General features: G+C 51.5%; 1 protein-coding gene across 5 annotated transcripts; it reads left to right on the forward strand.

The window, feature by feature from the left end:
* The first annotated feature begins 1,946 nt into the window (after positions 1 to 1,946).
* Positions 1,947 to 17,177, forward strand: rrbp1b (ribosome binding protein 1b). 5 transcript variants are annotated; one of them, XM_083690147.1, is made up of 28 exons: positions 1,947 to 2,647; positions 2,843 to 2,997; positions 3,630 to 3,752; positions 3,862 to 4,014; positions 4,210 to 4,328; positions 4,930 to 5,083; positions 8,405 to 8,501; positions 8,656 to 8,936; positions 9,089 to 9,129; positions 9,981 to 10,094; positions 11,419 to 11,479; positions 11,628 to 11,665; positions 12,096 to 12,234; positions 12,373 to 12,498; positions 12,684 to 12,724; positions 12,826 to 12,913; positions 13,315 to 13,407; positions 13,806 to 13,898; positions 14,149 to 14,247; positions 14,383 to 14,472; positions 14,630 to 14,722; positions 14,803 to 14,874; positions 15,077 to 15,169; positions 15,370 to 15,453; positions 15,549 to 15,611; positions 16,222 to 16,305; positions 16,421 to 16,495; positions 16,649 to 17,177. In XM_083690147.1, exons 1-28 carry the CDS (start codon positions 1,969 to 1,971, stop codon positions 16,682 to 16,684), a joined length of 3,384 nt encoding a protein of 1,127 aa, XP_083546273.1. In that variant the 5' UTR covers positions 1,947 to 1,968; the 3' UTR covers positions 16,685 to 17,177. The 5 variants fall into 5 exon arrangements, with proteins under 5 accessions (XP_083546273.1, XP_083546270.1, XP_083546271.1 ...); XM_083690144.1 differs by having other exon boundaries at positions 16,671 to 17,177; XM_083690145.1 differs by having other exon boundaries at positions 16,674 to 17,177.
* The last annotated feature ends 1,347 nt before the right edge of the window (positions 17,178 to 18,524 follow it).

Here is an 18,524-nt window from a genome sequence, read left to right on the forward strand (position 1 = left end):
AGGGATCGATCAGGGATCAGTCAGGGATCGATCAGGGATCAGTCGGAGCTGCAGGCTATTGAATCGAGCAGCAGTGATGACTCGTCCCCCGGAGCAGAAGGAAGACGATTGGTTCATTTGTCTCAGGAATTCGACTGGGAACATTCCTTCATCGTTTATGAGATACGCGTCATGAAATGAGAATAATGACGTTAGAAGTTATAAATGAATATTAGCCGATAATTAAATCACATAAACACGACGGGGAATATCCGACCCGCATGTGATAAAAGTAACACGATATGTTGTCGTTGTGTTTTGTAAGAGGTCGTGTGTTTGAGGGACGTTTTTAAGGAGTTGTAGTCCAACTAACAGGGACTCAAGTGGTCGTTGACGTGGTGGGCCGTTACGTAACCCCGGGGTACAGAGGCAGCACAAGGGGTTAATGGTCTGTAAAGACACGTAGCCCCCTTCCCTCCTGTGTGTGTGTGTGAGAGCCCCCTTCCCTCCTGTGTGTGTGTGTGTGAGCCCCCTTCCCTCCTGTGTGTGTGTGTGTGAGCCCACTCCCGACAATCTAATCGTGTATCGCTGACTGTACAGGGTGAAGTCTTGTTGTAAAGCCGTGGTTACCGGGATGCTGGTCTTTTTACCGTGACTCTGCTTCCGTTAAGACTCTCCGTTTGTCCACGTGTTCTTGTCGTACCTGCGGTCTGGTTGAGCCTGGGTCTGTCTGGGAGGTTCGATCTCCCGGGGATGGATTATTAAACTGATAACTGGGATGAACATGTACTGATTTCAGATCAATTCATTTATCCAGTTTTCAGATGTTGATTGGTTGTTGTTATATATTTAAAAAAAAAAAAAAAACAGTTCTCAGGTTCTACTTTTGATGTAAAAACAATTTAGTTATTTTAATAATACAAATAATTGCAAAAATGGGCTAAATCTATCAGAATGATCAGTTTGAAATTTGATTATACTGCTCTCTGATCAATGAAGTGTTTGATCATTGTAGAGAGAGAGAGTGTGTCTAACATGTTCACCTAGACTCAGCTGATCCCTTCAACATGTTCACCTAGACTCAGCTGATCCCTTCAACATGTTCACCTAGACTCAGCTGATCCCTTCAACATGTTCACCTAGACTCAGCTGATCCCTTCTAACCCAACCTGAAGAGGTGTTAAACACACCCACATACAGGACAGGACCCTCATCCTGTCGTCTGATCTGATCTGGGCTGAACCTGTGGTTCTGGAAGTCCTCCGGTCCATCCTAGCGTTGGTTCTGTTCTGTGGATTATGACTTACTTCTGCATCGTTGAGGGTCCAGCTGCCCAGCTTTTCGTTCCACTGTCTACGGCTGGATTCTGTGTTGACGATAAATAAAGTTTGGTTTGATTAGGGGGAGGTTGTGATGTCATCACAGACAGATTAGACCCTGACGGTCAGACCCTTCTTGTTCTCTGTCTTGGTTCTGATCGGTTATACAACAGACCAGGGCCCAAAACTTCATCTGGACCAAAATGATCCCGATCCTTCTTTTTGCGATCCAGGATCAGATCTATCTGACCAATGTTGAGTAGTATAGGGGAAACCAGCCAGCTCCATCTGATCCTGGATCATTCTGATCCAGATGAAAGGCTGGTGTTGTGTCAGTAACCCGGAGGAGGAAGGCTGTCAGAGATCGGAGAGGGAGGCTGCTTCACCTCACCACTGGATTCTGTGTTTTTGAAGAGGATAGTTTCATTTTTGCGAGGATGAATTTCATTCATACAACCAGATGTCCAGAAGCATGGACCAAACCTGACACTTTGACACGTGGTTGATGTTTGATAGGTGTCTAGAACTGTGTGTGTGTACTATGTGATGCTAACTGTGTGTGTGTGTGTGTGTGTGTGTGTGTGTGTGTGTGTGTGTGTGTGTGTGTGTGTGTGTGTGTGTGTGTGTGTGTGTGCGCCCCCAGCAGGTAGAGGGAGCTACAGAGACAGACATGGACGTTTACGACCCTCAGACGCTGGGCTTCATGGTGTTCGGAGGCTTCATGCTGGTGTCGGCGCTGGGCATCGCCCTGGTGTCCAGCCTGTCCATGAAGGAGACGTCCTACGAGGAGGCTCTGGCCAAGCAGCGTCGGGAGCTGGGCCGGGCCGGGCCGCCCCCCGCGGCACCACAGAGGAAGAGGAAGGAGAAGGCGGAGAAGGAGAGGAAGAGCAAGGCCAAGAGGAAGGAGGAGCAGCGGCCCAACGGGAAGCTCCCTGACCCCGCCCCCGAGCCTGTCAGCCAACCGGAACCGGAGCCAGCCCCCGCCTCCGAACCAGAACCGGAACCGGAACCTGAACCCATCATCGCCCCCGAGCCTGTCATCGTCATCGCCCCCGCCCCTGTGGTCGTGGAGACGCCTCCCGCCCCCTCCCCCAAGGAGAAGAAGAAGAAGAAGGCCAAGGTGGACCCCGCCCCCGCCCCGGAGATTGTTGCGAAGGAAGTGCCTGTCGTGGCCGTGGTGCCACCTGTGGTGGCAGAGGTTGCCCCGGTAACGGCCCCCGTGCCTGCTGAGGTGTCCGCTGAGGCCCCTCCCCCCGCCGAGGCCCCTCCCCCTGCTGCTGCCCCCGCCCCCGCCCCCCCTGCCGAGGCTCCAACCAAGAAGAAGAAGTCCAAGGCCAAGGCGGAGCCAGGTAGAATTATAAACACTAGAGGAGGTTGTAATAACACTGTTATAAACACTAGTCAACTGTCTTCTTCTGTGGTTTGAGTGTAACTGACCTTTGACCTCATGTTATCCTCTCCCCTCTCCCCCCCCTCATTCTCTCTCCCCTCCTCATCCACTCTCCCCCCCCTCATCCTCTCCCCCCCCCCCCCCCCTCCCCCAGCTGTTGCCGTGGAACCGGCTGACGCTCCTCTCCTGCTGCCCTATAAGACCCTGCTGTCCACCATCACCATGACGACCTTCAGCGATGGAGAGACTCAGAAGCTTCTGCAGGTCCTCAACGACAAGGCTGGCCACGCCCAAGACACCTGGCAGCTGGTACACACACACACACACACATACCACACCACACACACACACACACACACACACACGCACGCAGCCCCCCCCCCCCCCCCCCACACACACACACACCCACAACACACACCACACACACCACATACACACACCACACAAACACACACTCTCTCACACACTTGGCAACTCGCATAGCTGGTAGCTATACACACACACCTGGCAACTGGTAAGACAGTACCTTTATACACACACACACCTGTCCAACATTACCTTCATACACACACACACACACACACACACACACACCTGGTACAACATTACCTTCATACACACACATACACACCTGGTACAACATTACCTTCATACACACACATACACACCTGGTACAACATTACCTTCATAAACACACACACACACACCTGGTAGAACATTACCTTCATAAACACACACCTGGCAGCTGGTAGCAACACACACACACCTGTACAACATTACCTTCACACACCCACACACACACACACCTGGTACAACATTACCTTCATACACACACACACACCTGGCAGCTGGTAGCAACACACACACACATCTGGCAACTGGTATGTCAGAAGGGGGTTTGTGTTTTGCGTTAACTGTGTGTGTGTGTGTGTGTGTGTCAGGCGTCTCAGAAGGGGGACCCCCTGTGTGCTCTGAAGAAGCAGCTGGAGGAGAAGGACAAGCAGCTGTCTGGTTACCAGGACGATGCAGCCGCTGCCAAGACCCGCCTCCGGGAGGTGACCAAGGTACACCCCCCCCCCCCCCCCACACACACACACACACAGCCAAGAACCGCCCCAGGTGATCAACGTTCAGCCATGTTGTCTAACCTCTGTTTCCATGGCGACTTCACAGGAGCTGAGTGCAGAGAAATCCAAGATGGCGTCGGTGGAGACGCGTCTGAGCTCTGAGCTGAGCGCCCGGCTGCAGGAGAATGGCGCCCTGCAGGCCCGCATGCAGGAGGCCTGCAGCCACCACACCTCCGAGACACAGCAGCTCACCCTGAAGGTCAGAGGTCACCACCTGGAAACACACTGACGTGTGTGTGTGTGTGTGTGTGTGTGTGTGTGTGTGTGTGTGTGTGTGTGTGTGTGTGTGTGTGTGTGTGTGTGTGTGTGTGTGTGTGTGTATGTATGTATGTAATGTCCTACCAGTTGCCACGTATGTGTCCTGTCTACGATGTGATGTCATCAACCCCCCCAGGTCCAGAGCCTACAGGAGCAGCTGGAGAAGGGTCCCAGCGCCCAGCTGGCCCGTCTGCAGCAGGAGAACTCCATCCTCCGGGACGCCCTGAACCAGGCTACCAGCCAGGCAGAGAGCAGGTACACACACACACCACACACACCACACCACACACATCACACCACACACACCACACCACACACACCACACACACACCACACCACACACACCACACCACACACACCACACCACACACACCACACCACACACACCCCACACCCCACACCCCACACCACACACCCCACACACACCACACACCCCACACCACACACACGACCCACACCACACACACACCACACACACCACACCACACACAACACACCCCACCCCACCACACACCCCACACACACGCACACCACACCACACACACCACACACACGCACACCACACCACACACACCACACACCACACACACACAGCCAGGCTGTGAGAGCTGGTACACTACACAGCATAACCCCCCCTCCTCTCGTGTCCCCCCTCCTCTCGTTCCCCCCCCTCCTCTCGCCCCCCCCCCCTCCTCTCGTTCCCCCCCCTCCTCTTGTTCCCCCCCCCTCCTCTTGTTCCCCCCCCCTCCTCTCGTTCCCCCCCCCTCCTCTCGTTCCCCCCCCCTCCTCTTGTTCCCCCCCCCTCCTCTCGTCCCCCCCCTCCTCTCGCCCCCCCCCCCCTCGTCCCCCCCTGCAGACAGAATGCGGAGGGGGCTCGTCTGCGTCAGGACTGTGTGCGTCTGAGCAGAGAGCTGAGTGAGCGGACAGACGTCCTGCAGGCGGCCGACGACAAGAGGAAGGTTCTGGAAGCCAAGATGGCCGCCGCAGAGGAACACCATGCCCAGGTCCAGGTGAGAACACACTCACACACACATGCAGGCTCTCTCACACACACTCAAATGAAAGACTCAATGAAAAGAAAAAGGGTAAGTTGTGCAGTGAAGAAGAGACGTGGTCAGCTCCTCAGGACGCCTCCTCTAAGTCAGAGAAGAAGAAGAACAAATAAAATAGAAAATGTAATATTAATAATAAAACCAAACGTTATGCTATTGTTGGCTCGTCTAAGATGTGCAGATAGTTAAAAATGTCAATGAAAAGAATATGAAATGCATCAGTTGAAAAGGAAGTTGCTCCAAGAGTTATTATTTTTTTGGCAAATACTAGTGCGATGTTTCAGTTGATCTGGGAGGCTGTTCCAGAAACACTGACCTCTGGAAGGGGTTGTGAATGTTGTGAAATAGGCAGATGGAGATTAGAGGAGGATCTTGTAACTGTGAACTTATTTGTTGAACTGAAACGTGTTGTGAAAGCTGAGAGGTGAAAGATTCATTTTGAAATTACAACAAATGGTCAGATGTGTAATTTGTTGACGTCATAGATGCTGAGAATCTTTAGACTGTAAAACAAAGGGTGTGAGCTAGGGAGGGTGTGTGTGTGAGTGTGTGTGTGTGTGTGTGTGAGAGCTAGTGAGGGTGTGTGTGTGTGTGTGTGTGTGTGTGTGTGTGTGTGTGTGTGTGTGTGTGTGTGTGTGTGTGTGTGTGTGTGTGTGTGTGTGTGTGTGTGTGTGTGTGTGTGTGTGTCAGAAAAGGTAGGGAGGTAGAAAATCCTGTATTCTCTGATTACACCAATATTCCTAGCAATGTGGTTGGACATCAGATGTGATTTTTCTAGTTATATTATCCAACAAATGTTCTAATCAAAATGTACACTGTTTGCTTTTTGGAGCAAAAATCATGTAAGAGCTCTTTTTAGTATTGAGTTGGTTGGCTTTAAACCAGCAATCAACTTGACATAATTCAGAGTTAATTTTGGTGATTCAATTGTGACCATTTTTATCTGATAAGAAGATATTGGTGTCATCAGCAAATAGAATAAAGAACCCAGTATTGGAGACAAGATGCAGATCATCTTCATCATTATCATTCATATTCATCAAACAAGTAATGGGCCAACGAGAGACCCCTGGGTTAGGGTTAGGGTTAGAGAGACCCCTGGGTTAGGGTTAGGGTTAGAGAGACCCCTGGGTTAGGGTTAGAGAGACCCCTGGGTTAGGGTTAGGGTTAGAGAGACCCCTGGGTTAGGGTTAGAGAGACCCCTGGGTTAGGGTTAGAGAGACCCCTGGGTTAGGGTTAGAGAGACCCCTGGGTTAGGGTTAGAGAGACCCCTGGGTTAGGGTTGGAGAGACCCCTGGGTTAGGGTTAGGGTTAGAGACCCCTGGGTTAGGGTTAGAGACCCCTGGGTTAGGGTTGGAGAGACCCCTGGGTTAGGGTTAGAGAGACCCCTGGGTTAGGGTTAGAGACCCCTGGGTTAGGGTTAGAGAGACCCCTGGGTTAGGGTTAGAGAGACCCCTGGGTTAGGGTTAGGGTTGGAGAGACCCCTGGGTTAGGGTTAGGGTTAGAGAGACCCCTGGGTTAGGGTTAGAGAGACCCCTGGGTTAGGGTTAGAGAGACCCCTGGGTTAGGGTTAGAGAGACCCCTGGGTTAGGGTTGGAGAGACCCCTGGGTTAGGGTTAGAGAGACCCCTGGGTTAGGGTTAGAGACCCCTGGGTTAGGGTTAGAGACCCCTGGGTTAGGGTTGGAGAGACCCCTGGGTTAGGGTTAGAGAGACCCCTGGGTTAGGGTTAGAGACCCCTGGGTTAGGGTTAGAGAGACCCCTGGGTTAGGGTTAGAGAGACCCCTGGGTTAGGGTTAGAGAGACCCCTGGGTTAGGGTTAGGGTTGGAGAGACCCCTGGGTTAGGGTTAGGGTTAGAGAGACCCCTGGGTTAGGGTTAGAGAGACCCCTGGGTTAGGGTTAGAGAGACCCCTGGGTTAGGGTTAGGGTTAGAGACCCCTGGGTTAGGGTTAGAGACCCCTGGGTTAGGGTTAGAGACCCCTGGGTTAGGGTTAGAGACCCCTGGGTTAGGGTTGGAGAGACCCCTGGGTTAGGGTTAGAGAGACCCCTGGGTTAGGGTTAGGGTTAGAGACCCCTGGGTTAGGGTTGGAGAGACCCCTGGGTTAGGGTTGGAGAGACCCCTGGGTTAGGGTTAGAGAGACCCCTGGGTTAGGGTTAGGGTTAGAGACCCCTGGGTTATGGTTAGAGAGACCCCTGGGTTAGGGTTGGAGAGACCCCTGGGTTAGGGTTAGAGAGACCCCTGGGTTAGGGTTAGGGTTAGAGACCCCTGGGTTATGGTTAGAGAGACCCCTGGGTTAGGGTTAGGGTTAGAGACCCCTGGGTTAGGGTTAGGGTTAGAGACCCCTGGGTTAGGGTTAGAGACCCCTGGGTTAGGGTTAGAGAGACCCCTGGGTTAGGGTTAGAGAGACCCCTGGGTTAGGGTTAGGGTTGGAGAGACCCCTGGGTTAGGGTTAGGGTTGGAGACCCCTGGGTTAGGGTTAGAGACCCCTGGGTTAGGGTTGGAGAGACCCCTGGGTTAGGGTTAGAGAGACCCCTGGGTTAGGGTTAGAAAGACCCCTGGGTTAGGGTTAGGGTTAGAGACCCCTGGGTTAGGGTTGGAGAGACCCCTGGGTTAGGGTTGGAGAGACCCCTGGGTTAGGGTTAGAGAGACCCCTGGGTTAGGGTTAGGGTTAGAGACCCCTGGGTTATGGTTAGAGAGACCCCTGGGTTAGGGTTAGGGTTAGAGACCCCTGGGTTAGGGTTAGGGTTAGAGACCCCTGGGTTAGGGTTAGAGACCCCTGGGTTAGGGTTGGAGAGACCCCTGGGTTAGGGTTAGAGAGACCCCTGGGTTAGGGTTAGAGAGACCCCTGGGTTAGGGTTAGGGTTGGAGAGACCCCTGGGTTAGGGTTAGGGTTGGAGACCCCTGGGTTAGGGTTAGAGACCCCTGGGTTAGGGTTGGAGAGACCCCTGGGTTAGGGTTAGAGAGACCCCTGGGTTAGGGTTAGAGAGACCCCTGGGTTAGGGTTAGAAAGACCCCTGGGTTAGGGTTGGAGACCCCTGGGTTAGGGTTAGAGAGACCCCTGGGTTAGGGTTAGGGTTGGAGAGACCCCTGGGTTAGGGTTAGAGACCCCTGGGTTAGGGTTAGGGTTGGAGAGACCCCTGGGTTAGGGTTAGAGAGACCCCCTGCGGTACCCCACAAGTTCTAGGTTGTACATGTTGTTGTCTCAGGCCAGCCAGGCGGAGAGGTTATAACATGTTGTTGTTATAACATGTTGTTGTTGTTATAACATGTTTGTCTCAGGCCAGCCAGGCAGAGAGCCAGCGTACTCTACAGCAGCGCCTGGAGGACCTCAACCAGGAGCTCAGACAGGCTCAGCAGGATGCTGCCACCGTCACTGGTCAGCGCACACACACACACACACACACACACACACACACACACACACACACACACACACACACACACAGAGCAGGATGCTGCCACCATCACTGGCCAGTAGTGTGGTGAAGGAGGAGGATGATGATGGTGATGATGAAGATGACTCTCTACAGAGCTGCGGGGGCGTATGGCGACCATGGAGGCGGAGCTGCAGGAGCGCTGTGCTGAGGTGGAGGCCCTGAAGAGCCAGGTGGCCGAGGAGGAGGCTCCTGCTCAGCAGGAGGTTCCAGCGGAGGAGGTGCCAGTGGAGGTGGAGGGCCCTGTGGCGGAGGTGGAGCAGGAGGTACCAGTGGAAGAGGTGCCACTGGAGGAGAGCCCTGTGGAGGACGTGCCTGTGGAGGAGGTGGAGGTGGAAGAGGCTGTTCCAGAAAGCCCCATAACCTCAAAGCCTCAGGTAAACTCACCCTGACCCCTAACCTCTGACCCCTGACCTCTCTCTCTAGTCATCACCTTTTACACCACATTGGCCTGGCAGCTCTTAGACCTGTTGTATGACATCACAGCTCAGGTGTTCTCTCCTCTCTCCTTCCGGATGTTTCCATCCAGGTGGTGGACATGTCTGCTGAGGTGGAGGAGCTGAAGAACAGGTACTGCGTGTGTGTGTGGTCTCACATGTTCAACTTACTCTGAAAGTTCTAAAGTTGTTGTCATATTAATATTACAGAAATACACTCACTCACACTTTATTAGGAACACTTGTACACCTTCTCATGGTGGAGGAACACCTGTACACCTTCTCATGGTGGAGGAACACCTGTACACCTTCTCATGGTGGAGGAACACCTGTACACCTTCTCATGGTGGAGGAACACCTGTACACCCTCTCATGGTGGAGGTGGTGGAACACCTGTACACCTTCTCATGGTGGAGGAACACCTGTACACCTTCTCATGGTGGAGGAACACCTGTACACCTTCTCATGGTGGAGGTGGTGGAACACCTGGACACCTTCTGTTAATACCAATCAATCATCTCTTGAATGCCACAGCCTGTTTGAGTATTGTTGCTGACCATGTGCATCCCTTCATGGCCACAATTGACCCATCTTCTAATGGCTCCTTCCAGCATGATAATGCTCCATGTCACAAAGCAAAAGTCGTCTCAAACTGGTTTCATGAACATGACAATGAGTTCAGTGTTCTTCAGTTCTTCCCAGTCACCGGATCTGAGTCCAATAGAACACCTTTGGGATGTGGTAGAACGAGATTCACAGCTTGAAAGTGTACCTGAAAAATCTGCTGGAATTGCGTGATGCAATCATGTCATCATGGACCAGAATTTCAAAGGAATGTTTCAAACATTGTTCCAAACAGCAAAGGGAGGCCCTGCCCAGTATTAGTATAGTGTTGTAATAAAGGGAGTATTACCCAGTATTAGTATAGTGTTGTAATAAAGTGCTCGGTGAGTGTATAAAACACTATTTGTCTGTGTGTGTCAGTCTGAAGGTGAAGGAGGGTCAGGTGACCAGTCTGGAGGAGGAGCTTAGACAGCTGAAGGAGGAAGTGGAGCTGGTCCGATCCTCCCAGGCCACCGTAGCGCCCCAGCAGAACGGGTGCGTCCGCCCGATGGAAGCTCACACATCCCTAACCCTAGCCCTAACCCAGAGCGGGTGCTAACCCTAACCCTAACCCAGAGCGGGTGCTAACCCTAACCCTAACCCAGAGCGGGTGCTAACCCTAACCCTAACACAGAGCGGGTGCTAACCCTAACCCTAACACAGAGCGGGTGCTAACCCTAACCCTAACCCAGAGCGGGTGCTAACCCTAACCCTAACACAGAGCGGGTGCTAACCCTAACCCTAACACAGAGCGGGTGCTAACCCTAACCCTAACCCAGAGCGGGTGCTAACCCTAACCCTAACCCAGAGCGGGTGCTAACCCTAACCCTAACCCAGAGCGGGTGCTAACCCTAACCCTAACCCAGAGCGGGTGCTAACCCTAACCCAGAGCGGGTGCTAACCCTAACCCTAACACAGAGCGGGTGCTAACCCTAACCCTAACCCAGAGCGGGTGCTAACCCTAACCCTAACCCAGAGCGGGTGCTAACCCTAACCCTAACCCAGAGCGGGTGCTAACCCTAACCCTAACCCAGAGCGGGTGCTAACCCTAACCCTAACCCAGAGCGGGTGCTAACCCTAACCCTAACCCAGAGCGGGTGCTAACCCTAACCCAGAGCGGGTGCTAACCCTAACCCTAACCCAGAGCGGGTGCTAACCCTAACCCTAACCCAGAGCGGGTGCTAACCCTAACCCTAACCCAGAGCGGGTGCTAACCCTAACCCAGAGCGGGTGCTAACCCTAACCCTAACCCAGAGCGGGTGCTAACCCTAACCCTAACCCAGAGCGGGTGCTAACCCTAACCCTAACCCAGAGCGGGTGCTAACCCTAACCCTAACCCAGAGCGGGTGCTAACCCTAACACAGAGCGGGTGCTAACCCTAACCCTAACCCAGAGCGGGTGCTAACCCTAACACAGAGCGGGTGCTAACCCTAACCCTAACCCAGAGCGGGTGCTAACCCTAACCCTAACCCAGAGCGGGTGCTAACCCTAACCCTAACCCAGAGCGGGTGCTAACCCTAACCCTAACCCAGAGCGGGTGCTAACCCTAACCCTAACCCAGAGCGGGTGCTAACCCTAACCCTAACCCTAACACAGAGCGGGTGCTAACCCTAACCCTAACCCAGAGCGGGTGCTAACCCTAACCCTAACCCAGAGCGGGTGCTAACCCTAACCCAGAGCGGGTGCTAACCCTAACCCAGAGCGGGTGCTAACCCTAACCCTAACCCAGAGCGGGTGCGCCCGCCCGATGGAAGCTCACACCTCTGTGGTTGTTGTTTACTTTTCTCTGTTATTTACTTTTGTTTTCCTGGTCCCTCAGAGTGATGGAAGAGGTCGACCAATCAGCTGTTGAGGAACAGCTTGTGCAGAAAGAAAGCGTTGTGAGTTCTGGATAAACACTCCTCTTCCTCCATCTTCATCCTCATCATGGCTGCCATCTCTTAGTCCATAGTGTCTCCTAAATCACTATTATTGATTAATAATAACCTAACTCTAAATCACTATTATTTGTATTATTTGTTTTTGCAGGTCGACAACACAGCAGAGATCCAGCTCCTTCAGAACAGGTACGGTCCTATTGGTTGTTATTTCACGGTGGGAGGAGTTTTTGGTTCTGGTTCTTATTTCACGGTGTCTCTGGTCCTTTAGTTGTTCTCTAAGCATCCTGAATTAGAGTTATTTCCCTAGAGAAGGGACATGCCATCTCTTCCATTCAATAGGAACACAGAAGATGAAGGAAGTTGGCCACATGGTGTTCCCCATATAATCACAGTTAGGGAAGTGTGCCCTCTAGTGGTATAACTCTATGTTGCCACTCTGTCTCACTGCGCCTGTCCTGTTCTGAATCTGTCTAAATACATAGATATCTGCCATCATATTGTTCATATTGATAAAAACAATGTTAAAATTGCCAGGTGCGGATTTATCATTCAGTATATCAAGTTAAGCTATATAATTCATAGGTTGTATAATTGAAATGTGTCCCGTGTCCACCAGCCTGGTGGAGAAGGAGGAAGAGGTCAGGGCTCTGGAGGAGCAGCTGCGGGTGATGAGAGAGGAGAAGAAGGAGGAGGAGGAGGAGAAGAAGGAGGAGGACGAGAAGAAGGACGAGGAGGAGGAGAAGAGCTCTGATGATGTAAGCTTTCTAAACATTTTAGAAACCTGTCTACTTAGGTTCCTCGTGGTTAGAGCCTATGTTTCCCTGACCATGTGACCTGATTTTTTCCTGATCTGGTCATAACTGCGTGTGTGTGTGTGTGTGTGTGTGTGTCAGGCTGAGAGCCTCTTGGAGGTGGAGCGGCTGCAGGCCGTCGTGGAGGAGAGAGATACTCAGGTGGCTTCTCTGGAGGAAGAGCTGAGGCTCCTCAGAGAAGAGCTGCAGGGCAAGGGCACCAGCGCTGTGAGTCTGACCTCTCCTGTGGGTGTGGTGTGTGTGTGTGTGTGTGTGGTGTGTGTGTGTGTGTGTGTGTGGTGTGTGTGTGTGTGTGTGTGTGTGTGGTGTGTGTGTGTGTGTGGTGTGTACTTTCATCCCAGATTAGAAACGCTTGTTGTTGTTGTCTTGACTACTGCGTCCTCCAATCCTAGGAGTCCGGGAGCGAGACGGAGGCTGAACAGCCCTTTGAAAGGTAAGAGTCCACGCCCTGTGCGTGTGTAGTGTCGTGTGTAGTGTGGTGTGTCGTGTGTGTGTGTGTGTGTGTGTGTGTGTTAATGAGCCTGTGGTTGTCAGTCTAGAGAAGGACTCCCAGATGATCTCCCTGGAGGAGGAACTCCAGCAGCTGAGGGAGGAGATGGAACAAGTCAAGAACAAGAGCAACGTGAGTTACAGGGTTCTAATGAGGTTCTACTGTCTCTCCTGAGGTTCTACTGGGTTCTATTGAGGTTCTACTGAGGTTCTACTGGGTTACACTGTGTCTCTATTGGGTTCTGCTGGGGTTCTACTGTGTCACAACTGGGGGTCTACTGGGGTTCTACAGTGATCTACTGGGTTCTAGATGGTTCTACAGGGTTTTACTGGCTTCTTGACGATTCGACAGGGTTCTATTGGGTTCTGCTAAGTGGCATTGCTTTAAGGAGGAATGTTCTGTGGTTGTGTGGGCTTGGGCTATAGTCTGACCAATGTTTTTCTCCCTTCCTCCCTCCCCCCCTCTCTCTCTCCCTCCTTCCCTCCCCCCCTCTCTCTCTCCCTCCCTCCCTCCGCCCCCCCTCCTCCCTGCAGGACCTCCGTGAGAAGAATTGGGCAGCGATGGAGTCCTTGTCTGCAGCGGAGAAGATGAATGAGGAGAGACTGGCCACAGCCCTGGGCTCTCAGGTCAGCAGCAGGACGTCTAACCACCAATCAGCATCAGGCTAGATGCCAGACTTGTTTTAATAATATTTGGACTTCCTCTTTCTTTCTTTGTGTGTGTGTGGGGTTGCGTGTGTGTGTGGGGTTGCGTGTGTGTGCGCGTGTGTGGGGTCGCGTGTGTGTGTGGGGTCGCGTGTGTGTGTGGGGTTGCGTGCGTGTGTGTGTGTGTGTGTGTGGGGTTGCGTGTGTGGGGTTGCGTGTGTGTGTGGGGTGGTTGCGCGTGTGTCTGGTTGTGTGTGGTTGCGCGTGTCTGTGGTTGCGTGTGGTTGCGCGTGTGTCTGTGGTTGCGTGTGTCTGTGGTTGCGTGTGTCTGTGGTTGCGTGTGTGTGTGTGTGTGTGTGTGTGTGTGTGTGTGTGTGTAGAGTGTAGCTGAGGGAGCTCTGAGCGCGTTCCAGACCGAAGCCCAGAAAGCTCTTCAGATCCTCTTCCCGAACATCGCCATAGAAACAGAACAGGTGAGTGAGCTGGCCAATCAGCTTCCCCCTGTGCTATGATAGGCTGAATGGGACCACCCTCCTGGCCTTCCCATTGGTTGGCTGTGTGGGTGAATAGGGAGGGTGGAATAGGGGGTGGAGAGACAGGGCCCGTTGTTGTAGTGTTCAGAACAACACACACACACACACACACACACACGGATGGAGTAGTGTGCTCTCTTCCTAACTCTATGGCTGAAGTCTTGTTGTTGTTGTTGTTGTTGTTGTTTAGAACAACTGGCTGGAGGTTTTCATGCTGAAGGCCCAGGAAGCTACAACACCAGAGAGCCCAGAGGTCCAGCAGGAGGCCTTACACGCCACACACACTGAGGTGAGGAGGACACACACACACACACACACACACACACACACACACACGGTCTGTCTCTCACCCTCACTCATTGACTCTGAGCTGTCTGTCTCTCTACCTGTCTGACTGTTCTGTCTCTCTCTGCCTGTCTGTCAGGACCTTGTGTTGAAGCTGCAGGAGACCGAGGAGGGCCAGAAGGTTCTGCAGGCGGAGTGTGACCAGTACAGGACCATCCTGGGCGAGACGGTAGGAACACACACACACACACTCACACTCTTAACACACCCAAACCACATCGTGACTACCCACCTGCTGTAGTTCCACCTGTGTGTGTCTGTAGTTCCACCTGCCTGTGTGTGTGATGTGGTGTGTGTGTGTGTGTGTGTGTGTCTGTGGTGTGTAGGAGGGAATGCTGAAGGACCTGCAGAAGAGCGTGGAGGATGAGGAGCACGTCTGGAAGGCCAAGATGGCTGAAGCCGAGGAGCAGCGTCAAGCCGTGAGTTTCATGCACACACACACACACACACACACACACGCACACACACACATCCCCCCCTGACGCTGCCGTCCCCCCAGGCCCTGGACCAGGTGAAGGTGCTGGAGCAGGCTGCAGAGAAGGCCACAGCGGAGGGCGACAGCACAGACCAGGTAGGAGCTCTGGGCTCGACTAGCCAGCCTGTTTAGAGATACATGATCATCCAGAGGGGTTAACTTGAGTTGAGGTTATGGTGCTGGTCCTGTCGTCATGTAAAGTCTTTCTCTCTTCTTCCTCCCTTTCTCTCCCCCTCCTTCCTCTCCTCTTTCCTCCCCCCTCTCTCCCCCTCTCCCTCCCCCTCTTTCCCTTCTGTAGCTGAAGGAACAGGTGATGCTTCTAGAAGCTCAGCTAGAGAAACAGCTGGAGTCAGCCAGCTTCAGCCAGACGTATGCAGAGGAGATGGCACAGGTGAGTCCAGTAACACAGTCTGACTATTACACAACTAGAAAGAAAATATGTAAAAGTAATAGTCTTAATAGTCTAATAGTCCAGTAGGACGACGTAGGTCTAGTAACAGTCAACATTACCCAACAAGATATATTGTGTTAATCCTGTACTCCACCCTGCTGTCTGTTGACTGGCTGTGTGGCCATCTTGTTTCCCTACAGCTGAAGGCCTTGTTATCAGCCACACAGAGCCAGCTGGAGACAAGCCAATCAGAAGCACAGAAGCAGGCGAGGGAACTCTCTCTGGTAGGTGTTCTAGAATGTTCCACTCACCAATAGAACGCTGCCTCTCCCACAGTGATAGATTCAGCCTTGTGTTGAGTAGTAGCTTCCTGTTTCAGGTGAGAGAGCAGCTGAGCGAGGCCACGGAGCACGTGCAGAACCAGGAGGCCCCGCCCACACAGGTCAGGGTGGCAGCCTGGACCGAGGAGGGAGGGAGGGAGGGAGGGAGGGAGGGGACACTGCAGCGCCTCACTGGGAACTATCAGACCTGACCTTTTAAACCTGTTTAACTCAGCTGGGTGGAACCTGAGGAGGAGACCTGGTCCCAGGTCTTCATTCAGACAGTCAGGGTGACAGAATCTGAGGTAGAAACAGTGAGACACCAGGCAGGATGGTCAGATCAGGTAACAGCTGATCCCTGGTCAGATCAGGTCTGGTAGTTCAGAGGCTCTAACCAACCACTGGAATGGCTCCATTTAACCCTGGTTGCTCACTGACATTAATCTGGCTGTCTGTCTGTCTGTCTGTGTCTGTGTCTGTGTCTGTGTTTCGGTTCTGTGTGTCTCTGTGATGCAACGTGTTCAGGGACCTCTTTTCCAGCTGAATCCTGATTGGTCCAGAGGCACCTTGATGTGTTCTAACTAACCTCTGATTGGTCAAAGCTCTGCCCTCACTGGAGTGGGCCGGTCTTGCTCCATGCATGATGGTGGGGGTCCAGAGTCTGGGAGAAGAGAGAGGTCTGACGTGTGTGTGTGTGTGTGTGTGTGTGTGTGTGTGTGTGTGTGTGTGTAGATGCAGACCCAGCTGGAGCAGACTACAGACGAGCTTCAGACTGAGGAAGATCTGAGGCAGCAGCTGTCTGAGGACTTTGAACAGGTGAGTCACACCTCCAATCAATTAGTTAGTTAATTAATGAATCTGATCATATGGTGTGTAGAGACACTGACCCCGTCCCCGCCCCCTCCCCCTCCCCCTCCCCCGCCCCCTCCAGGCCCAGAAAAGTGACCTGCAGACTCAGATGGACCAGATGAAGACTGAGGCAGAGAGCTCCTCTGTTGAACTCAAGGTTCTTACCTGCCCGTTTCACACACACACACACACACACACGCTGTAACACACACACAGAGAGCAGACAGCTTCTGAGGGTGGAATAACACACCCATGCTATAGCATGTTATACGATGGTGTGTGTCAGGTGACCTGTGATGGTGTGTGTCAGGTGACCTGTGATGTCGTCTCAGCAGGAGGAGTCTGAAGCACCAAAGGAAGGGACGTCCGTCTGAGAAGACGCCACGGACACCAAGCAACTCACCAAAGATGCCTTAAAATTAAAGAATTATTCCTCTCTTCTCCTATTGTAGTTGATTATGTAGCCGAGGGGGAGGGGTTTGTATAAGGGAAGGGGGTGTGTCAATAGTGAGGAGGAGGGGCCTGTTTGCGGGAAAGGGGTGTGTCCGTGGGGAAGAGGAGGGGCTTGTTTAAGGGAAGGGGGTGTCGGTAGTGTTCATGTATACCTAGATGTTGTGTTGGAGCCAACAGTGGATGGATGGGGAGGACTTCCTGTCTGTGTCAGGAAGCTCCTGTGTGTTTCCTGTCTGTCCCAGAGCCCCCCTCGGCCAGGGAGCCAATCACACGCTGACAGGGGGGGGGGGGACTGGGGGGGGGGAACCATGCAGACGGGTCAGTGTTATTGATAAAGGGAAGATAGCTGTGTGTTCAACGTACAGCTACAGGTGCAATCATGCTCTAGGAGAATGGAGGAGGGGAGGGAGGAAGGGGGGAGGGAGGGGAGGCCATTTCATGGTACACAGATGCAATCCAGATGTAACACAGTCTAGTGCCTTGTTCTTGGGTCGTGGGCTGCTGACCGGTGTGAGACTTTGTATCAAATAAACTGTGGAGACACGATGGGAACAGACTCTCTTTCTTTGGTCAGTTTTACCGTTCACACGTGTCCTGTGGTTGAACGGATCTGAGTCAGAAGCAGAAATACACTAGAACAGGACCATGGCGACACTGCTGTTACTATGGCTACACTGCCAACTGAGCTATAACAATATAGATTTTGACATTTTTGACATTTAGCACACGCTTTTATCCACAAAGTAAAGTAAGTGAATCATCTATCCATCAATCATCATAAGAACAAATCTATGCTAGGACCAGGGTTAGGCTTAGGGCCGCTGGCAGTCACAACACTAGAAGAAGCTTACTTTTTATTTTTTATTTGAATGTCTTATTAACAGTAGAGGAACTGTACAGAGGGCTGATGGGGAGTGAAGAGGTCTGACAATCATCAAACACTCTCTGTTATTACTACATGTCTCATTCTAATTTATCTTACATTAATTCCCCAATGTAGGCTACAAAGTTAATCTCTAACTCACAACCGTCATGACAACCAAAACTTTACATATGAATAAACAACAAATAATCATAAATAGGTATACATACGGAGCCATGGAGTCAAGCTACATTTACCTTTGACTCCAAATGTGACTCATCATGAACATATTGGTATAAAACCCACTCGTTTTTCACTCGCTAGTTAGCATGCTAACGGTTAGCAGAGCTAGCTTAGCTGGCGAACTCTACATGCCAACCTCAACAAATCATTTAAAAATACATTTAACACAATAATACAACCTCAACAAATCATTTAAAAATACATTTAACACAATAATACAACCTCAACAAATCATTTAAAAATACATTTAACACAATAATACAACCTCAACAAATCATTTAAAATACATTTAACACAACAATACAACCTCAACAAATCATTTAAAATACATTTAACACAATAATACAACCTCAACAAATCATTTAAAATACATTTAACACAATAATACAACCTCAACAAATCATTTAAAATACATTTAACACAATAATACAACCTTAGACAATTATTTAAAATACATTTAACACAATAATACAACCTTAACCAATCATTTAAAATACATTTAACACAATAATACAACCTCAACCAATCATTTAAAATACATTAAAAACAATAATACAACATCAACCAACCATTTAAAGTACATTTAACTGTAGAGGTGTTTGTTGACATTTCACGAACCTGAAAGAAT

Source organism: Argentina silus (assembly GCF_951799395.1).
Source record: "Argentina silus genome assembly, chromosome: 18".
Classification (NCBI taxonomy): Eukaryota; Metazoa; Chordata; class Actinopteri; order Argentiniformes; family Argentinidae; genus Argentina; species Argentina silus.